We start from the raw sequence: 17,567 nt of genomic DNA, 5'->3' as shown, positions 1-17,567 counted from the left end.
AATAATTTTTATTAAGTAATTCAGTCAAATCTTAAAAACAACACTGATGTTAGCAGGACATTATGGCATTTCTTCCCCCGGCAATGAAAAAAAATGGCCTTACTTGAGGAATTCCAGAAATTGGTCAGAAAATGGCTCATGTGAAATCGCTTTCATCCTTTCGCCCGTTTTCTGGTCAACTCTCTTCCTCTTTAAAAGCAAAGGCTGGATCAATCAAGAGCTGGGAAGCATCTACATATGTCCTTATCCAGCTGTTTTTCAGACAGTATTCTACCAAAAATGGCAAAGGGTTCTGGTACTCCATTCTTAGAATCAAAAGAGGCTGAAAAAAATCCAGCTTATTAAATAAATGTATAAAATAAGAGTCATATTTACAGCACTTGGATTTTCAGAATGAAAGGAGAATCGGGTTAATACACCAGAGGTAACAGAAGTGCACTCAAGCAAAAGCCGGGGAGTAGAACGGTAACATCGGCTGGGATGTCACAGCACCCCTTAGTCAGGTGCGACAGGTGAACCCCTCTGCTGCCGAGAGATGCTGCAGCCCCTGCTAACAGCTCCAAGTGGGCCCCTTGGATGGCCACCAGCCCTTTTTTAACCAGCCTGGCAGAAACAGCCAATAGCCAGAGCTGCTGCTATCAGCAACGATCTATGCCTGGACTCACTGCCAGAAAGAAACCGCCACCTCAACCGCCCCTTCTTTCTCCCTTTTCGCCTTGCCCACATGTCTCCGTTCGTCCTGCCACCTTTAGTCTTTTTATTACTCTCTGGGGGGGGGGGGGGCTGGGAGCCAGAGTCGGGCAGGCAGTGGTCTTGGGAAGCATCTCACAACAGGGAAGGAACAGGCACCTCCAGCCCAGGAAGGTACTGGAGTAGACTGTGTGAATTCAGACTGCAAGTGAGGAAATGATCGTTCTGAATGGGGAGGAGGAAGATCTTGCAAGCTGAAAACCAGCAAATCACGGAGTCAGGCGTTAGCCCAGCCTGCTCCTTGCTATGACTGATTTCTTTTTGCATGGAGGGTTTTTTAAATGGAATAAAATTGAAAAACACGGTCCCTCACCTGCATTCTCTCAGGCAGTCTTTACACCACCGCGGGATCCTCCCGTCTCATGCTGCTGCATATGCAGAACAGGCCGATCTCAGTCCCCTCCCCATGGAGTGCTTCTCCGCCTCTCTGCTGCTACCCAAGTATTCGGTTCAGCTTCCCACTGACGGACACTTTGTTCTGCCAAACTGACACAGAATGCTACTTTGGGGGCAACTACACAGACAGGGCAACTTGGCACTGAGGCACCTGGGGATTTTGCAAATGAATTTATAGTAAGAAAAGACAATAAATTATCTCAACACCAGGCAAATATAAACAAAAAGAACAGGCCTGGGTAACATTCCAACCTAAGAGAGGGCATATCCCCCCCCCAAATAAATAACTTTGCTTCCTTCCGCCCTTAAAGAAAAGCTCAGAACTATATAGCTTGCAGAACAAAACTATGAATGATTGAAAACACAAATGTGAGCGCTGAAGTTTCCTGATGACGCTGGTCTCTCTAATCTGCTTGTGCAGATGATGGCCATTTGTCTAAACAGGCTCACATCTGGCCAACCAAACCTCTCCATCTGGCCACTTAGCCCCTCACCCCTCCCATGGTCATGCCAGCATGTTTCACTGCTGCTGACTGACTGACTGCTGCTTCCAGTTGCCCAGGTCTGGCCACCATATTGCTTCCTGATGTGCTAAAAGAAGGAAACGTGGTCGCTGAGATCTGACCATGGCAGCCTCTGTGGAACAAGACAGGTATTTCCACCCCCCCCCCACCACAGCAGTCTTAGCCCACTGTTCAATTGAACTGTGTGACATTACTCTTTAAAAAAATGGAGGTCTTGTCATGTCTAGTCCACTGCAGACCTGGAAGGACCCTTATCTCCCCAGCTAGCATCGTGGTTTCCTGGAGCACTCTGGGGAGGCGCCTTCTTTTGGGCTCTTCTGAAACGTCACGGAAACTGGCATTCAAACCTGCAACACAGCATCATACGCAGTCAGGGGATCTGGGAGCTTCTCATACACAGCCATGCACTGGGAGGAACCAACTCTCGGTAAGCCACATCCCCTTCCCCTGCTGTTGACCAACACGATCTAGGTTCTTTTTATAGCATGAAACCAAACCTTCCTGCTGCCCAGGAAGGGTCCCTGTCCAGTACTGGCCAAAGATATCACTTGACTGAACCAGCTGTTGGACTAGATGGACCGCTGGTCTGATCCAGCAGGGCTGGATTCTTTGATATTCTTTGATAGTGCTGGCCAGTGGGGAGGGAGGGGGGAGAGAATGGCACAGGTCAAGAAGCATCTTGGTTCAGGGCACTTGCAAGACTCAGATGATGTACGCAAGTCAATCAAGTCTGCCCATGAGCTCCTGCTTACTCACCGCTGAAACATACTGGCTTTTGGGGAAACAGCTTTTCTCCTCCAGGGGGGAGGCCAAAGAAGAGCTCGCTGGGGTGGAGAGTGGGGACCCCAGATCTTCACAGAAACTATCCCGAGGAATGCTGGAGACGCAGCCGCTGTCAGAACTGCTGGAGCCGCTTCCGGACATGCACTGAGAGGACTCGGAGCTTTCTGTTGCTGGGCAAAGAGAGGGAAGAATTGTCAAAATGAGATCTGGCCTGCTGCTTAGGGCCGGGCAAGGGCAGAACAGCCTCGCCGAGGGATCCAACAGAGCCCTCCAAATGTTTCTTGGAGTAGCAGAAGTATCTGGCTCGGGTTCTGCTTTCCCCAAGGATCTAGACTGTTAAGACAAGAGTCCATGGAGGGGCAGGAATGTGGGAGGTGCATACTTGGGGAGGGGGCAGCTCCTGCACATTGCAAGGGATCCTATCACAAGTATGTCTCTGGGTTCTGATAGATTTCTGGGTTGGCCACTGGCTGACATAGTCCCAGGAAAACATCACAGGACCCAGAGCAAGGCGCACGTGACGTACTCATGGAAGGCTGGCTGCTGGTCTCATTCTCCATCTCATCCTCCTCAATGCAAGCGTCAGAATCAAAGGGGCGGCTGGTGCTGAGCATGTTCGGCAGGAAGGCCTGATCCAGGTACATGTGCAGGTTGAGGGGCCCGAGCACTGAGCAGGAAGAGGGGCCGCTGGCAGGCAGAGGAGCTGGCGATCTCTTGTAGGGATTGACGTGGTCAAACAGAGACACGGCGATGGAAGCCCGAGTCCTCGCTCCTGCCACACAACAATAGAAACAGGTGTGAGTGCCCAATGGCACAGCTGCAGGGGGTGGGGTGCTGGAGGCAAAGGGGGACCTACCCCTGCCTTTCATAATGTAATCAATGGCGCGGTCGTGGATGGCGGCTTCACTCGGCTTGATGTCCAGGAAAGGCTTGTTCCCCACACCCATGGACACCATCTCCTGCATGCGGATTTCTGGTGGGGAGAGAAGAGGCCACGTTGAAAACGCCCCCCCTGCACAGACAGGCTCCTCCTTGTGCTGTGCCCTCTGGTGACAAGCTCAGCCCCGGCATACGTATGATCCACCAGGGCCACCCCCCTCCCCCAAACCTCTGCTCCTGGGCTACAACACTGCCAGCGCCTAGTAAGGTGCCCAGATGCAAAAAAGGCAAGCTCATCATCTGAAGGAGAAACATCAGCAGGTGCAGCTTTTCTCCCTTCTCCAGTCCTGTGGCAGGAGACGTCGTATCTGCCAAAATCCCCTCTCCGCATGAAGCCCTCTGTGGCCGCTAGTGAAGGCGGGTCAAAGCTTTTCCCTTATTGATTTAGACAGAGATTCCCTGCTTTGTTCCCTAATGGGGATTCATCATCGTTCTCCCACTCTGACATTTTTCATGGCTGAGAGCCTGGGGCTGGTCGAAGGTCACTCCCAGTGGGGATTTGTTCCTGGGTCTCTTAAATCTTGGTCTGATATGAGCTGCCTAAAATGTTCACACTGCTTCCTCCTGCCCCGGGACACCACTGACCCACGGGCGCAAAAAACCAGCGCGGGTGTGTTGCCCGCAGACCCACCTTTATTGCGGGCAGCCTGCTCCCACAGGATCTTGGTGATGTCGCTGGTCCAGGCCTGCTTAGTCTCGATGCTGCTGGCCTGCAGGATGTGCGTGTCGCTTGATTTCCGCCGCCTGAACCAGATCTCGAAGCGCAGGCCGCTCTCGCCCGAGTTCTCCGTTAGACCAATGTCTGCTGTCTGTAGGGAGTGAGAAGGGAACTCGTATAGCAAATGTATGGAGGGAACCAGCTGGGCTGGGCAGGACATCCACATGGTTGGGAGGGGGAGGATAAGCAAGAGGGAGGGAGGGGCTGTGTTGAGGAGGGATGGTCTCTCTGCCCGCTCGTCCCCCCCCCCACTGCTGGTAAAATGGGATGGATATATACTTGTCCCATTTGCTAGTACTGTGTGAGTTAACCTGAGAATAGAGCCAGAGGAGTGAGCCGTGTTAGCCTGTAGTTGCAAAATAGTAAAGAGTCCAGTAGCACCTTTAAGACTCACCAACTTTATTGTAGTATAAGTTTTCGAGAACCACAGCTCTCTTCGTCAGATGCATCTGATGAAGAGAGCTGTGGTTCTCAAAAGCTTATGCTGCAATAAAGTTGGTTAACCTGAAAAGTTCAGCTTTTTCTAATTTTGATGGGAAAGGAGAGGCTGTGTGACAACTACAGTTAACACCAGAGAATCTGGACCAATTGCCTCTCACGTACTTATCCTGCCCTTTCTCCAAGGAGCTCAGGGCACTAGATGCAGGTCTTCCCTCTTTCATCCTTAGACCACCACCACCACCCCCGTGAGGGAGGCTAGGCTGAGAGACAGTGACCGACCCACGGCTCACAGCGAGCTTCCATGGCTTGTGGGATGTGTGAATGGCCTGCCTAACCTGCAACTCAGCATGTCTAATGCTGCCCCTTAGCCTCATGTGGTGGCCACCAGGGGCTCAAGAAACATCCTCTTTTGCCACCTGCCTGAGACTCAAACAAGAGGGTAGGGAAACACCTAGCAGACCGCACTGCAGTGCTCTGGGAGCAGGGGCGTGCTCATCAATTGTGTAGGCCTGCCTTGACTTGTGGGCCAAGCTATAATCTGGTGACCAGAATGTGTGAACGCAGCCTGATTCGGGGATACGCTGCTCCCCGCCACCATCTCCTGCATATAACCCAGAGAAGGTCTCCCTTCCAGCCCTGTCGCACCAACTCCTGCAGTATAAGTCCCACCCGAGGCTGGCCTGATGTGAAGTAGCAAACGAGGACTTGCCTTAAAGGAGCGCTTGTAGATGTAGACGTCGAACCCCCCCTCGATCCGCTTGGGCTTGCTGAAGAGGATCAGGTCCTCAAAGAGGAAGACGTGGCGTTGGCACTTCCTGCGCCCCAGGCAGACGCTGAACTCATCCTGGCGCACCAGCTGCCCCTGTTCCTTGAGGTTCACCTGGGCACAGAACATGATGGGTTAGGCAGGAGGAGGGGCCCACAGGCATCAGGAAGGGAGGGTAGATATTCCCCTGTAGGCAAAAACACTCTGACAGTTTTCTGCTGCAGCCAGCCCAGGAGGAGATGACAGATGGAGACACGGACAAGAGGAAGGCATTCCTCCTACTCAAGGCAGCTTGCTTCTGGCAATGCCTGGCCCCTGCTGCACTTCGGAGTACAAGTCTGATGGCAGCTCCCAGGGCTACCAGTGGCTGTAAAGCCTGTCCAATGCACCTAGTAATACATGTCCTGGCACACGGCGCAAAGCAGCCATGCACATGCAGCTATGTGAACCCTTTCCTCAAAACAGGCTCTACGACGAGGTGAAATGCGGCGGCAGCCTCGACTGGCAGAATCTGGGGGGTGGCAGCCTCTGCCTTCACCTGTTCTCGCCATCATCGCTGCTTACCTGCAAAGGCCCTCGACTCAACCTGGAATCCAGATATGCAGGAGTTTCCAAAGCCGATTGGATATGAGCAGCTGGCTGCTCTGTGTTTAAAAATGTCTGGGGAGTTAGGAAGGTGGACACTTGGGATGCTCTGGCCCCAGAGGTGGGGAGGTAGAGATGGGGGGAGAGAATAAACCTACCACCAACATACAAACCAAAACAAACCAGAAGAGGTTCAGGAGCAAAAAGATATATTCAAAGGACACACAAATCAAATCTGCTATTCAGAATAAACAGATTCTAAGCAAGTTAACTATCATTTAATAAACAAAATTCCCACAGCCTACAAGATACTACCGCAGCCACATCCTCCCTGCTTATCGATGGCAATGTTTTGAAGGTTATAAATTTTTTAGTTATTAAAGGATAGTTAACGTGATTCGATTCTATTTATTCTGACAAGCAGATTCGATTGGTATATACCTTGTATACATCTTTTTCCTGCAACGTTTTCGTATTCATTTCGGTGGGGCGAGGGCTAGAGGTGCTGGCGGGGAGTGTCCTCAAGCCCCACCCCCTTGCTGAGCTTCCACTACTTGTCCTGGAGCACACAATGCAACAAGGGCACAGAGACCTGGGAGCAGCTTGACTCTCAGCAGGAGCCGCTCCTGGCCCCGCCTTGTGCCTTTGAACCCCTCCCCGCCGCTCAGCACTCGCTGCACAGGACACGTACGTCACAGTCTCGGATGGCATCCATGGCCAGAAGGTCGTTGCCGTGCCGCAGCTGGAAGCGCACCATTTCCTCGGCTGCCCGCAGATAGACTAGCTCCTGCTCCTGCGCCTCCCCGCACTGCTTGATGAGGTCCTTCAGGAGAAGGGCGTACTTGCTCATGCGCTGGATTGGCTTCAAGAGGTAGGAGGCCAGGTCCATCTTGTCTCCAAGCTGCATCTGCTTGAACTGAAGGCCGAAGTCAGAGGGGACCGCGCAGACGGAATGGGCTGCTAAAGCGGGTCAGGAGCCGGGCGAGCTGAGCAGCCAGTTGCAGGGGTCACCTGGCCTGGCCAGCAGCCACATGTCGCTGAGTGGCCCCTGCGGTGGTGCTGGTGCTGTTCAGCTCAGCTTGCTCCTGGTGGCCCGTTGGGATCTCTCCAGTGAGTGAAAGTGCCAGTCCACCCTGGGTGACCGAGGAGGGCTGGATGAACAGCAGACACCAAAAGGGATGTCTTGGGATCACAAAGCAGTGCAGTGGCCCAACCCCTAATCCAGACTGCAGCATCTCAGTCTGCCTTGCACGTGCTTTCCCCCAGGGAAATGGGTACTCTCTTTGGAAGGGGAGGGAGGAGGGGAGAGCAGGCCTCCATTCTCAGGGCAGCCTTTACCTTGAAGAAAGTGTTTCCACGGCTAGCCAGGAGCGAGTCAGACTTGGGCTTGTTTTTGCTATACAGTGCATACATTCCAAACTGGTCTTTCTGCAGAAGGGGTAGAAACACAGCCTGGGTCGGGCCACCGATTTCTACTACAATACCCTTTGTACATTGCATGGGATATCCCAGTGACAGAGGCATGCAGACAGACAAGCTACAAATGGGAAACTGAGGCAAAGTGTGGCGTGACTACCAGAGGCCACAGTAGCAAAACACTTAGAGATGGGCCGATTCCAGATGGCCCTCTGCAATCTGAAACGTTGCGCGTTGTCGCGCGTCATCGCGCAGAAAACGTGAAATATCGCGTTTTCTCGCGCGAGTTTTGCGCGAGGTCGCAATATTTCGTGTTTTCCCGCGCGACAACGCGCAACATTTCGGATTGCAGAGGGCCGTCTGGAATCGGCCATGGTTGTCAGGAAGGCCTCCTATATGCCTCGGGGCTCCTGCTGGATTTGGGGGGCGGGGGGTGGGATCTGATTGACTTTACAAGAGCACTTTTCTTCACCAGCACAGTGATGAACTCTTCTAACCAGCTTTCCATCACACCCACCAGGCCAGCATCAGAAAAGAAGACTTAGGAAGGTTACCTGGCCCTTTGGCCCCAAGACTTAATCCATTTCAGACCTACTGAAATCCTGGCTTGGGTGCCATCACCATCAAAGCCAAAGGTGGCATGCCACCCGTGACGAACCCTTTTCCGTGTTGGCACCCTGACTGTGGAACTCCCTTTGCCTTGTCACTTTATTTTTCAGTTCCCAGCTACAGCTTTTTTTAATTTTTGCACACATTTGGTTAACTCTGTTTTATTTGTTCCTATCTGTTTAGTAAAGTAGGGGAGGGCATGGGAGGAAGTTGGGAAAACGCTGCTAGCTTGCTCGCAGAAACTCAGTACCATTTGGTCTGAGTTTGAGTTCTCCTCTGCTTGCAGGTACTTAAACCTGAGCACGTTTCGAGGCATGAACCTTGGGGGACAGGCTGTGGCTCGGTGGCACAGCATCACCTTGGCATGCAGAAGGTCCCGGCTTCAGACCCCGATATCCCCAGCTGAAAGGAGGTGATATGAAAGACTACCCGGGACTCGGGAGCGCTGCTGCCACTCAGAGTAGACAAGACTGACTTTGGTCAACCAAAGGTCTGACTCAGTTATAAGGCAGCCTCCCGTGTTCAAGCCAAAGGTCAAGAGCCAAAACGTTCTCTCATAGTCCTGGGGCCTACAGTAGCCAGCCCCAGGAAATCAGGGCCCACCCAGATTGTGTTTGTTTTATTTCTCTCTTTAAATGGTACTGTTTAATTTGGCTGTTCTGGACATTTCTGGGGAGAAAAGCGGTACAGAAATGCCCAAATAAATAAATTGTGAGTGAGTGAGAAAAGTGGGCAGGTTTCACTGGGCATGAACGGAGATTCGTTCATTTACTTCTGCACTGTTTTCAATAATATAACGCGAGGGACCTGCAAGGGCTTGTGGGGGAGGGATCTCATTTTCTCCTGCATCCCCCTCCCCCATCTCCTTTTCCTTTCCCTGACAGCCTTCACAACCTCTGCCCTTTTCCTGCTTCCTTCCCTCCTTCCCACCCAGCGGCCAACCTCCCTTTATCTGACCCTGCCTTCATCTTTCCCTCCTATTCTACTTCTAGCAGCCTCTTGCCAGAAAAGACTGGTCCAGTTACATGGTGCTCTCCAGCTCTGGGCCGGTCCCAGTTGTGCAGGGGGTGCTGCGAGTGCGAGGCCGGGCCCGATGGTGCATTGGCTGCTAATGCCAGACCTGCTTCTTTCTCTTCTTCCCACCCACCAGCCAACCTCCCTTTATCTGCCTTCAGCTTTCTCTCCTTCCCTACCCCTGGCAGCCTCTCCCTGGGAAAAATCTAGCTGGTCCCAGTTGATTAATAAACAATTAAATCCCTTATTACAGTTTGTATAGGTTACTAAAATTAATTTAAAAATACAGTATGCCAAACTATCCCAGGAGTCACGAAACAGCCTCATTCAGTACCACCTTAGATCTTATCTTTTTGGTGGTCCCAGTTGTGTAGCAGTTAGGTCCAGTTGGGTGGCATGGTGGCTGCCATTGTCAGGCCAGTCTGACTTGTGTGGGTAGTGAGTTTCCAGTAGTTACCACTGGGCCTATCCTCAGGCAAGTCTTCCTCCATAAGGGGCCTTGATAGCGGTGGGGGACATTTTTCTGGGCTGGTTTGGTCTCCTAATCCACTCCTACTCCCCCTCCACCGCTCCTGGCAGCTTTGCTTTACAGAATTGAAGGCTTGGCAATATTGCTATGGTTGCCTAGCAACTCCAACAGCCATTGAGAGTTCTGTGGGCATTCTTTTCTTTATTTGGGAAAATTTTAATCTCCCGGTGTATTTTTAAAAAAAATTAGGTTCCAGAGTTTTCCACAACTCTGGCACTGGTTTGCAGAAAAATCTGATAAAGACAACAACAAAAAAAAGGAGTGAAAAACAACAACTTTGCAAACCAAGGAGGTTGGAACAGAAAAAATATGTATTAATGATTTTATTTTATGTATATACAAGTTTTTAGTCTAATCTACGTATTTCTATTAGACTTTATACTGGTGTTTTAATGAATATTTTTAATTATTTTCAACGATTTGATATATATTTATTTTTGTTTATTTGATATATATTTATTTTTGAACCTCCTTGATTACCCTTGCCGAGAAACCCCTCTGGTCTGTTCCTAGCTCTATTTTGTGGTTCTATTAATCACATCCTCTACAGCACAGTCTAGCATTAGATATTCTGACGTTTTACTATTTATTGAATAGTAGTATTCTGTTTTACTATTTATTATGAATCGTGTACAATCTGGAACTGACATGGATTTTAATTCTGAAGCCACTCAAGAAGCCTGAGGGAGCAGGACAGAGCTCCCCTCCCGGGGCCTCAGTTCCCAGACGCAGCTTACGTGTCTCAGGAAGCAGTGGCTGACACGCAGAGGGTGGTTGCAACAGCTCTCCAGCTCCCGCAAGAAGTACTGGCTGTGGAAATCATAGAGCTTCTCCAGGTTCCCGAAAATGACGCTCCGCTTCCCCCTCAGGTCCTGGGGCAGGTCTGCACGCTCCATCTCAGGGAAGTAGCTCTCGATGATGTAGTGCAGGGACCGGACATACTCCTGCTCTGTCGTTACCATCTCGTCAATGATGTGGCGCAGTTTGCTGCATGAGGAATGGGAGTGAAGTTGATGATCATAAAGAGCCTCAAGTTCCAGTGTAACAAAGCCAGGTGAAACACCACAGTGGAGTTGCAACTGTTGTGCTGATGCAAATACATCAAGCCTCTCAACAGCTCGGGACTCGACAACAGAACAAAGAATCCCCGCGAAGAGGTATACACTACCAAGTTCAAACTGTTGTTTGTAAAAGGATATTTGCTGTTGGGCTCAGCTGCTGCTTCTGCAATCAGCCAACGCACTCCTATGGACACAGCCAGAATTAGGTGGGTATTCGGTAAGGTGGGTTCGAGGCAGCCAACGAGGGTTTTCTGTGTGCCCCTCCCCAGCTAGACCAATTAACCATGTCTGCAACAGAGGTGTACTGTGAGTTTATGGGAGGGAAGGAGGGCCCAAGCGCTGCCACCCAACAAGCACCATGCCAGCCTCCCTAAGAAGGCCTTAGTTCTTCCTCTCTGCATCCATGCCACCCTCTTCCCAGACTAAGGATGTTTCCACACACCCTTAAAGGGATGGCCCACTCACTGAACGCTGGCGGCTTTCCCCCAGGAATCCAGGTATCTCTGTTTGCAAAACGGTTACAGGCTGTTTGGCTTCCATTTCTGGGGGGTGCCTTTTCTGGGAACGCACGCAGTCACAGAAAAGGCACTGAAAAAAAGGAACCCAAACAGCCCACGAACGTTTTGCAAATGGGGATGCTGCCAGCATTCTGTGAGTGGGCTGTCCCTTTAAGGGAACGTAGAAATGGCCTAGGAGGAATCCAAGAGACAGCCAAAACTATTCTCTCAGAAAGCAAGATCCATGTACACCAGTGGCTGCTTGATGATGAGCGGGGCAGGGGCAACAGGCAGCCAGACTTTTTCATTTTGTTTCTGGTCTGCCCTTGTCCAGCTAGACCGGACTCCTCCCTTCCCCCGTTATTCCTGTCTCCTGGTATGTGGATAATATGATACTTGTTAAGGCTACAATGGCCTTTTCCTCAAGTTTCAGTTCTTCCCTCATCTTGCCAGTCTACACTCACCACGCAACAGTAAGTAACACCACACTGCAAACGTCTGCAGATTTTATCCCATTTTAACTGTCATGCTGGATTTACACAAAAATTAAGTAACCTACAATCTACAGTCTCAGATTATGAGCAGCCTCCAAATTTAAAAAAAATCACTACATTACAAATTTGGAGGACATGCTATGGGGTGTCCTAAACTGGACATAGTCAAGGGCAGTTATACTTACTCCACAGCTCATGAAGAGTCACATTCACAATTATCACGACCTAAAAAAGACACATTTACTCCCATCCCTGGCGTGAGCCTGGCACTTCAGGGAGGTTTGCAGCTTATCAGTTCCTCCAGCAATGGCTGTTTCAAGATGGGAACTAAAGGCCAGCCCCAAGCCTCACTGGGCAAAGGCCTTGCCCGCTTTCCTGAAACTCGGGGCAAGTGCCACACTGGGGAACAGTGCAAAGAAGAGCCACATGTGGCTCCTGAGTTACTGAGTATCATTGGTCTAGGGCCACAGCATGTCTTAATCTGACCCTGACATTGTAGCTTCTCCTAATTTGTGGATTGTAGAGAATTATGTTAGATCCCTCTCTCCAGCACGTAAATCTCTAGCCCCCTCCTACTATTTCCGTTCCCCAAGGAAGGGAGAATCAAAACGCCTTTCAGCCTGCATCCTGGCTATGCCCATAACCCAGAAAGGGTGATCCTAGCCCTTGGCATACCTGCCCCAGCTCTTGGCCTCTGGCACAGACACACCACTCCTCCGCTCCTCTTGCGCACAACCTGCAGCCCAGTTGGTTGGGCCAGGATGCTGTCGGGCCACGTTGGTCCGGTCCACCAGCTCAGTGCTGCTGACTTCCAGCCCTTTGATAAAGACTCCTGTGTTGCCGTAGCGGGCTGGCTCACTCAGAGTCCTCTGGCAGCTGGAGCGCAGGCTCTCAGAGCAAGCCAGGTCGAAACTCTGGGCCTTCCTCAAGATCCTTTTGGGAAACAGCTGCCTTGAGGCTGGAGTGGAGGGGCAGGCAGGCGATGCCTCCAGGGCTTCAGCAATGCTCTCTAGAGTCGACTTGTCATCCCGTGCCCCGCAGGGTGGCTTGGGGGCCTCAGGAATGCTCCTACTCGAGCTGGGAGCAGCATCTTGGAGCACCACCTGTTTCCCAGGCCCGACAGCCTCATGCTGGCCCTGTGCATTTTCCCCAGCCTGCCCAGGCGGCTGACTGGGCCTCCCCAGGCACTGAGTCGCACTTGGAGCCACGGTGACGACTCGCCCCCAAACAGCCCCCTCCTGGCCAGGCAAGCCTCGCTCTCCCTCTGGAGCGGGAGACCTCTTGGTCCTCAGGGCCGCTTCGAGCTTCATATCGAAGGCCAGCTTGGTCTCCTGGCACTTGGACCACGCAAACTGCCACTGCTTCAGGCCGTTGCTGCTCCTCAGCTGGCAGGCCAGCTCTTTCGCCTCCTGGAATCTGGCCTCACTGATTTCCGGGTGCTGCTCCTTGTAGTTCTCCAGGCATTTGAGGGCTGCCGAGCAGAGCTCCTGGGAGCTGCAGTCCTCCATGCTGACGCTGGCAAGCTGGCGCATCCCTTCCAGTGCCCACTCGTACGCCTGCGGGGGGAGGGGGGAACAAAGAGTTTCACTGGTGAAAACACAGAAAGGCTGCTTGGCATCTAGAGAGGAGGGGAGGAGGGAGAGGCCTGGCAGAGTGTAAGGGGGGGGGGGTTGTGGGGCCAAAACAAGTGTCTCTCTATCCAAGGCTTCAGCTGTGCCAGGCCCTGTCATCAGTCTGAATGCCAGCCAAGCTAGCCTGGGATCTGCTCGTTTCTCTGCCAGGCCGCAACGGAGACAGCGGCTTGGCCTCCTGAGGGTTTCCCCTGGGAAAAGGCGAGAGACCGGGGCTTTGCTCGGAGCAGCCTGAGAAGCACTCTTGCAGGTCTCCCCAAACTGCTCCCTCAGCTCCTAAACTCTGCCTCACCACTCCCCGCAGCCACTGAAATCTCCACAGTGGGCTGCTGCCGTTTTTGCTCCAGTTTCCCAACGGGTGGCCTGGGGACTGAAGCACTGGCCACTCCATCCCACAGTCTGAACATGGCTGCCAGGAGCAGACCGGCCCCTCCTGGCACTGCTCCTAAATTGTGCATCTGCAAAAACAAGCCCAGGTGCAGAAGCAAGTCCATGCTGGATTCCCCCCTTCTTCCCAATGATCTTGAATATACCACTACCACTATTTAAAATATATATATATATCCCACATTACGTGATGCTAGAGCAGCAAAGGCCCACGGAACTCAGGGCTGCTACTAGCCAACAGCGCTTGCCTGGCAGAGACTTACTCAGCTTCAGAAACACAGGAAAACCTGGCTGTGTTCCTAACAGTCCTCAGATTCCACAGGGTTTGCTCACCTCAGCCCACAGCAGTGGCAACGACTGGGTCACAGGCTCGCCCAGATGGGTTATCCTACCCCTCGCTGTCCTAATTTGTGCATCCTGAGCCAAGAAGAACCTGTGGCACTGCCAAAGATTGCAGGAGCCACAAGGCTCAGCTTCTTTTGGGGCTGTGTTGATGTCTGAGTTAGCCCCTGATCTAGTGTGAGCGAAGAATGGTACTATTCAGCTGTGGGCCTCCCCATACCTACCTAGTGCCCTGGAGGCTATCCTTAGTAATGTGACGCATGTACGGTAGGGATGCATGCCTTCATTGTCACCCCTACCTAAAGCACATGGCAAAACCCACACGGCTGCCCTGCAAGTGCCTCTTGGCGGGGCGGGGGGCAGATGGCTCCTTCCTGCTGGGTTTTGGCCAAGGGAACTTGAGCCAGACCCAGGAAATCTAGTTGGTCTTTAAGGTGCTACTGGACCCAACTGTTGCTTTTCTCCTGCAGACCAAACAGCTGCCCACCTGAAACTAACAGAGACAGCCAGCATTAATAAACATGTAGGCCTGGTCTCCAGTGGGGGACTCAGATCAAGCATGCCATAAATGAAACCATTTGTGGAAGAGACTGTCCAGCAAACGCAAACACCAGCTGGCTGTTGCTAAGGTGCCAGCCAAGTCCAAGTCAGCTGAGCATCCTCGGGCTCCTTGCAAAGGGTTCTCCACGCCTGTCTGTTTTGCCACATCCGCTCCTTGAAGAAGAGGCTATGAGAAGGCATGCCCTATACAAGCGACGCAATGACAGGCAGCATACAGCAAGAAGCATCTCCGATGTGAGACAGGAGGGCTTCAAAGTCTCCCTGTCTCCTTGGGAGCCTCAGAGAATTCCCAAAGAGCCTTAAGGAGGACTGCAAAAATCAGGGCATCAGGCAGAACAGAGGAACAGATACACAGCGCCTGGCGCCTCCTTCTCTACTCCCCACCCTTCTTTGTGCTGAGCACCCAGCCCTCCCTCATGAACATGCAAAGCAGCAGGGCCTGGGGAACCATTTGCAAGCACAGGCTGTATCTGCAACTCTGGTGGACCCCAGAGCAGCAGCAGCAGCAGCAGTTCCCCCCATCTCACTCCAGTTGTGTGACAAGCTCCCCACCCCGGGCCATCCGTCAAATGAGTTCAGACAAGTGTAAATCCTGCACTCACCCACCAGAACCAGGAGGGCACAGTTTCAGAAAACCAGAGGGCTTTTTTGGCAGCTTTTCCAAAGTGGAGCATAACAGAGCACTAACATGCATAGTGGGGCCACTTAAATAAACAGTTCCACTCAATCCCCGTCTTTAGGGTCCAGCAAAACGTGACAGTTGTGGGGGTGGGGAGGACACAAGTGAAGAGCTTTTGCTTGAACTCCATCAGGCCTTTTTTTTGAGACAAGGAGGAGCCGGACGGTAATCCGAGTCTCCCATTGGGTTCTCATCTCCAATACGAATTTGTCTAGCTGTCAAAAGTCTCAAGATGGGTAGCCATGTTCGTCTGTCTGTAGCAGTAGAAAAGAGCAAGAGTCCAGTAGCACCTATAAGACTAACAAAATTTGGGGTAGGGTATGAGCTTTCATGAACCACAGCTCACTTCTTCAGATACAGCTAGAACTTGAGTCCATCTGTTCACTCACTCCATCACTGTCCATCACTCCAGTCTCCAAGATATAAGGACAGATGGACTCACATTCCAGCTCTATCTGAAGAAGTGAGCTGTGGCTCAGAAAAGCTCATCCCCTACCACAAATGTTGTTGGTCTTGTAGGTGATACTGGACTCTTGCTCTTTTCTGAAGAAGCTTGCTGTGACTCACAAAAGCTCATACCCTATCACCAATTTTGTTCGTCTTGTAGGAGCTACTGGATTCTTGCTCTTTCCTACTGTCGAAAGTCTCTTTACCTTTATTTGCTCCTTCACTAGTCTTCTTTAATTGACTTCAGATGGCATGATTTGAATGAGGGCAAAGCACACAGCCAGTCCCTGGGTGCCAGGGAAAGGGTACTCAGGTTGCATGCATAATGCTTAAGAGGCAGTGTGGGGCAGAGGTCAGAGCATCAGACTAGGATTTGGGAGACCCAGGTTCAATTCCCTGCTCTGCCATGAACGCTCATTAGGCCAGTCACACAATACCAGCCTAAACTCCTTCACAGGGTTGTTGGGAGGATAAAACGGAGGAGAAGAGAATGATCTAAGCTGCTTTGGGTCCCCACTGGGGAGAGAGGAGGGGTGTAAATGAAGCAAAATAAATAAAAGTAAATAAATCTCCATTTGAGACTTTAAGAAGAGCTGGAAAAGACTTCTGCAGCCTAAAATTCTCACACAGGCTGGGGAAGAGAGCCTGCTGCCCCCACTCAACACGGACAGTGGATTGCACAAGCCACTGTGCAGAGACAGTATAAAGCCGGCTCCTCATCAAAAGCCTACAGATCCAAGACATACCTTCTTACGGTACCCAGAATATCGTATTTCAGAATTCGCCCTCCTGGAAATTCCAGATTCAGTACAGTTTGGAAGTCAAGTTTCTAGCAATCGTGGCCAGATATAAGTGTTGGAAATTATGGGTGGCATCAGGGCACTACTACATGAAATGTGGAAACTTGATGCTTGGATCTCTACATTTCTTTAATCTTATCAAAAAGCAGCTGCTTCCTGAGATGAGCTGGGGCCATGGTGCTGGAGGGCGAGATTGTTAAACTGCACCCTCCCCTCTCCCGCCCTGTGCTGTTTACTTGATCTACATCCTTCCCAATTTGCCCTGGTGGGAAAAATACAGGTACCAAATGTATGCAACAAGTAGCTTTCAATGGCAGCAGGGGAGAGGGAGAGGATTTGGCTCATAGTACAGATCTTGAATTGTACACGGCTGGGTCTTTTTTGTCGTGAATTTCCTATTCATCCCTCCCCGCTCCTCATACACACCTTATGCATTTTTTCCCTTTTCCCTGTACCAAGCTGGATCTAACAGTTTTCGGATTCTTGCAAAGGGCAGAATTGCAAAGATTTCCCCTTCTGGAAATACTGAAGCTGGTCAGACTAAAAGCCAGAGGAAGAGTCTGGACTCACGGATGCCGGTCCACAGACATGCACCCCCTCCGGAGACTTGGCGGCTTTGTGCCAGAAGGGAAGATGCTAATGTGGATGCTTTGACAATACCTCCCGCCGGCCTCTCGGGTCTGCAACAGGCTAGTTAACAGCCAGCTTTTGTTTCTGGGAGCACAATGTGTCTAACTTTCTACTCTCCCTGGAACCCGTCTGGGTAGATGCTAAAACAAGTTGCTCCGGAAGATTTGCAGATCTATAGTGCAGTCAAGTTTTTCTGCTTTTTTCCCTGTTCAGCCACCCTGGTTTCCCCAAGCTCAAGCTCTGCAAGTGTACAGGGGCAGGATGTCCTAAGTGGCAAGCAGATTTTTCTCCAGAAAGGAGCTCAGACTGACCGGGGAATCTTGAAACCAGGTCAAAACTCAGGAAATTAGTTGCTGAACAACCACAGGAGGAAATCGTATAATGTTTTATACAAACATTATTTGTATAATGTTTTATCTGTTTTTAAGTGTTATTTATGTAAACTGAAATTTTGTACTCTGCCCTGAGCCCACCTGGTGGGGAGGGCAGACTAAAAATCCAAACAAACAAACAAACAAACAAAATAAAATAAAACTGCCACCTGAAATGGCCCCTCCAGTCCTTCTCA

The 17,567-nt window shown here is 51.2% G+C and overlaps 1 protein-coding gene across 1 annotated transcript in view; it reads right to left on the bottom strand.

Annotated features, from left to right (window-relative positions):
- PLEKHG4 (pleckstrin homology and RhoGEF domain containing G4) overlaps positions 1-17,567 on the bottom strand; it is a 97,552-nt gene continuing 79,985 nt past the window's right edge. The window contains exons 14-23 of the mRNA XM_055000447.1: positions 12,198-13,078; positions 10,208-10,457; positions 7,241-7,330; positions 6,594-6,818; positions 5,261-5,431; positions 4,024-4,201; positions 3,310-3,426; positions 2,980-3,225; positions 2,427-2,623; positions 1-2,017 (exon numbers count right to left, since the gene is read on the bottom strand). Of these exons, the coding sequence (XP_054856422.1) occupies positions 2,012-2,017; positions 2,427-2,623; positions 2,980-3,225; positions 3,310-3,426; positions 4,024-4,201; positions 5,261-5,431; positions 6,594-6,818; positions 7,241-7,330; positions 10,208-10,457; positions 12,198-13,078 (2,361 nt within the window). The 3' untranslated portion in view covers positions 1-2,011. The remainder of the gene's footprint in view (positions 2,018-2,426; positions 2,624-2,979; positions 3,226-3,309; positions 3,427-4,023; positions 4,202-5,260; positions 5,432-6,593; positions 6,819-7,240; positions 7,331-10,207; positions 10,458-12,197; positions 13,079-17,567) is intronic.

The sequence above is a fragment of the Eublepharis macularius genome, chromosome 16 (genome assembly GCF_028583425.1).
Source record: "Eublepharis macularius isolate TG4126 chromosome 16, MPM_Emac_v1.0, whole genome shotgun sequence".
In the NCBI taxonomy this organism is placed as follows: Eukaryota; Metazoa; Chordata; class Lepidosauria; order Squamata; family Eublepharidae; genus Eublepharis; species Eublepharis macularius.
The sequence above is the reverse complement of the archived record's forward strand: the minus strand, read 5'-3'. Positions and strand labels throughout refer to the sequence as shown.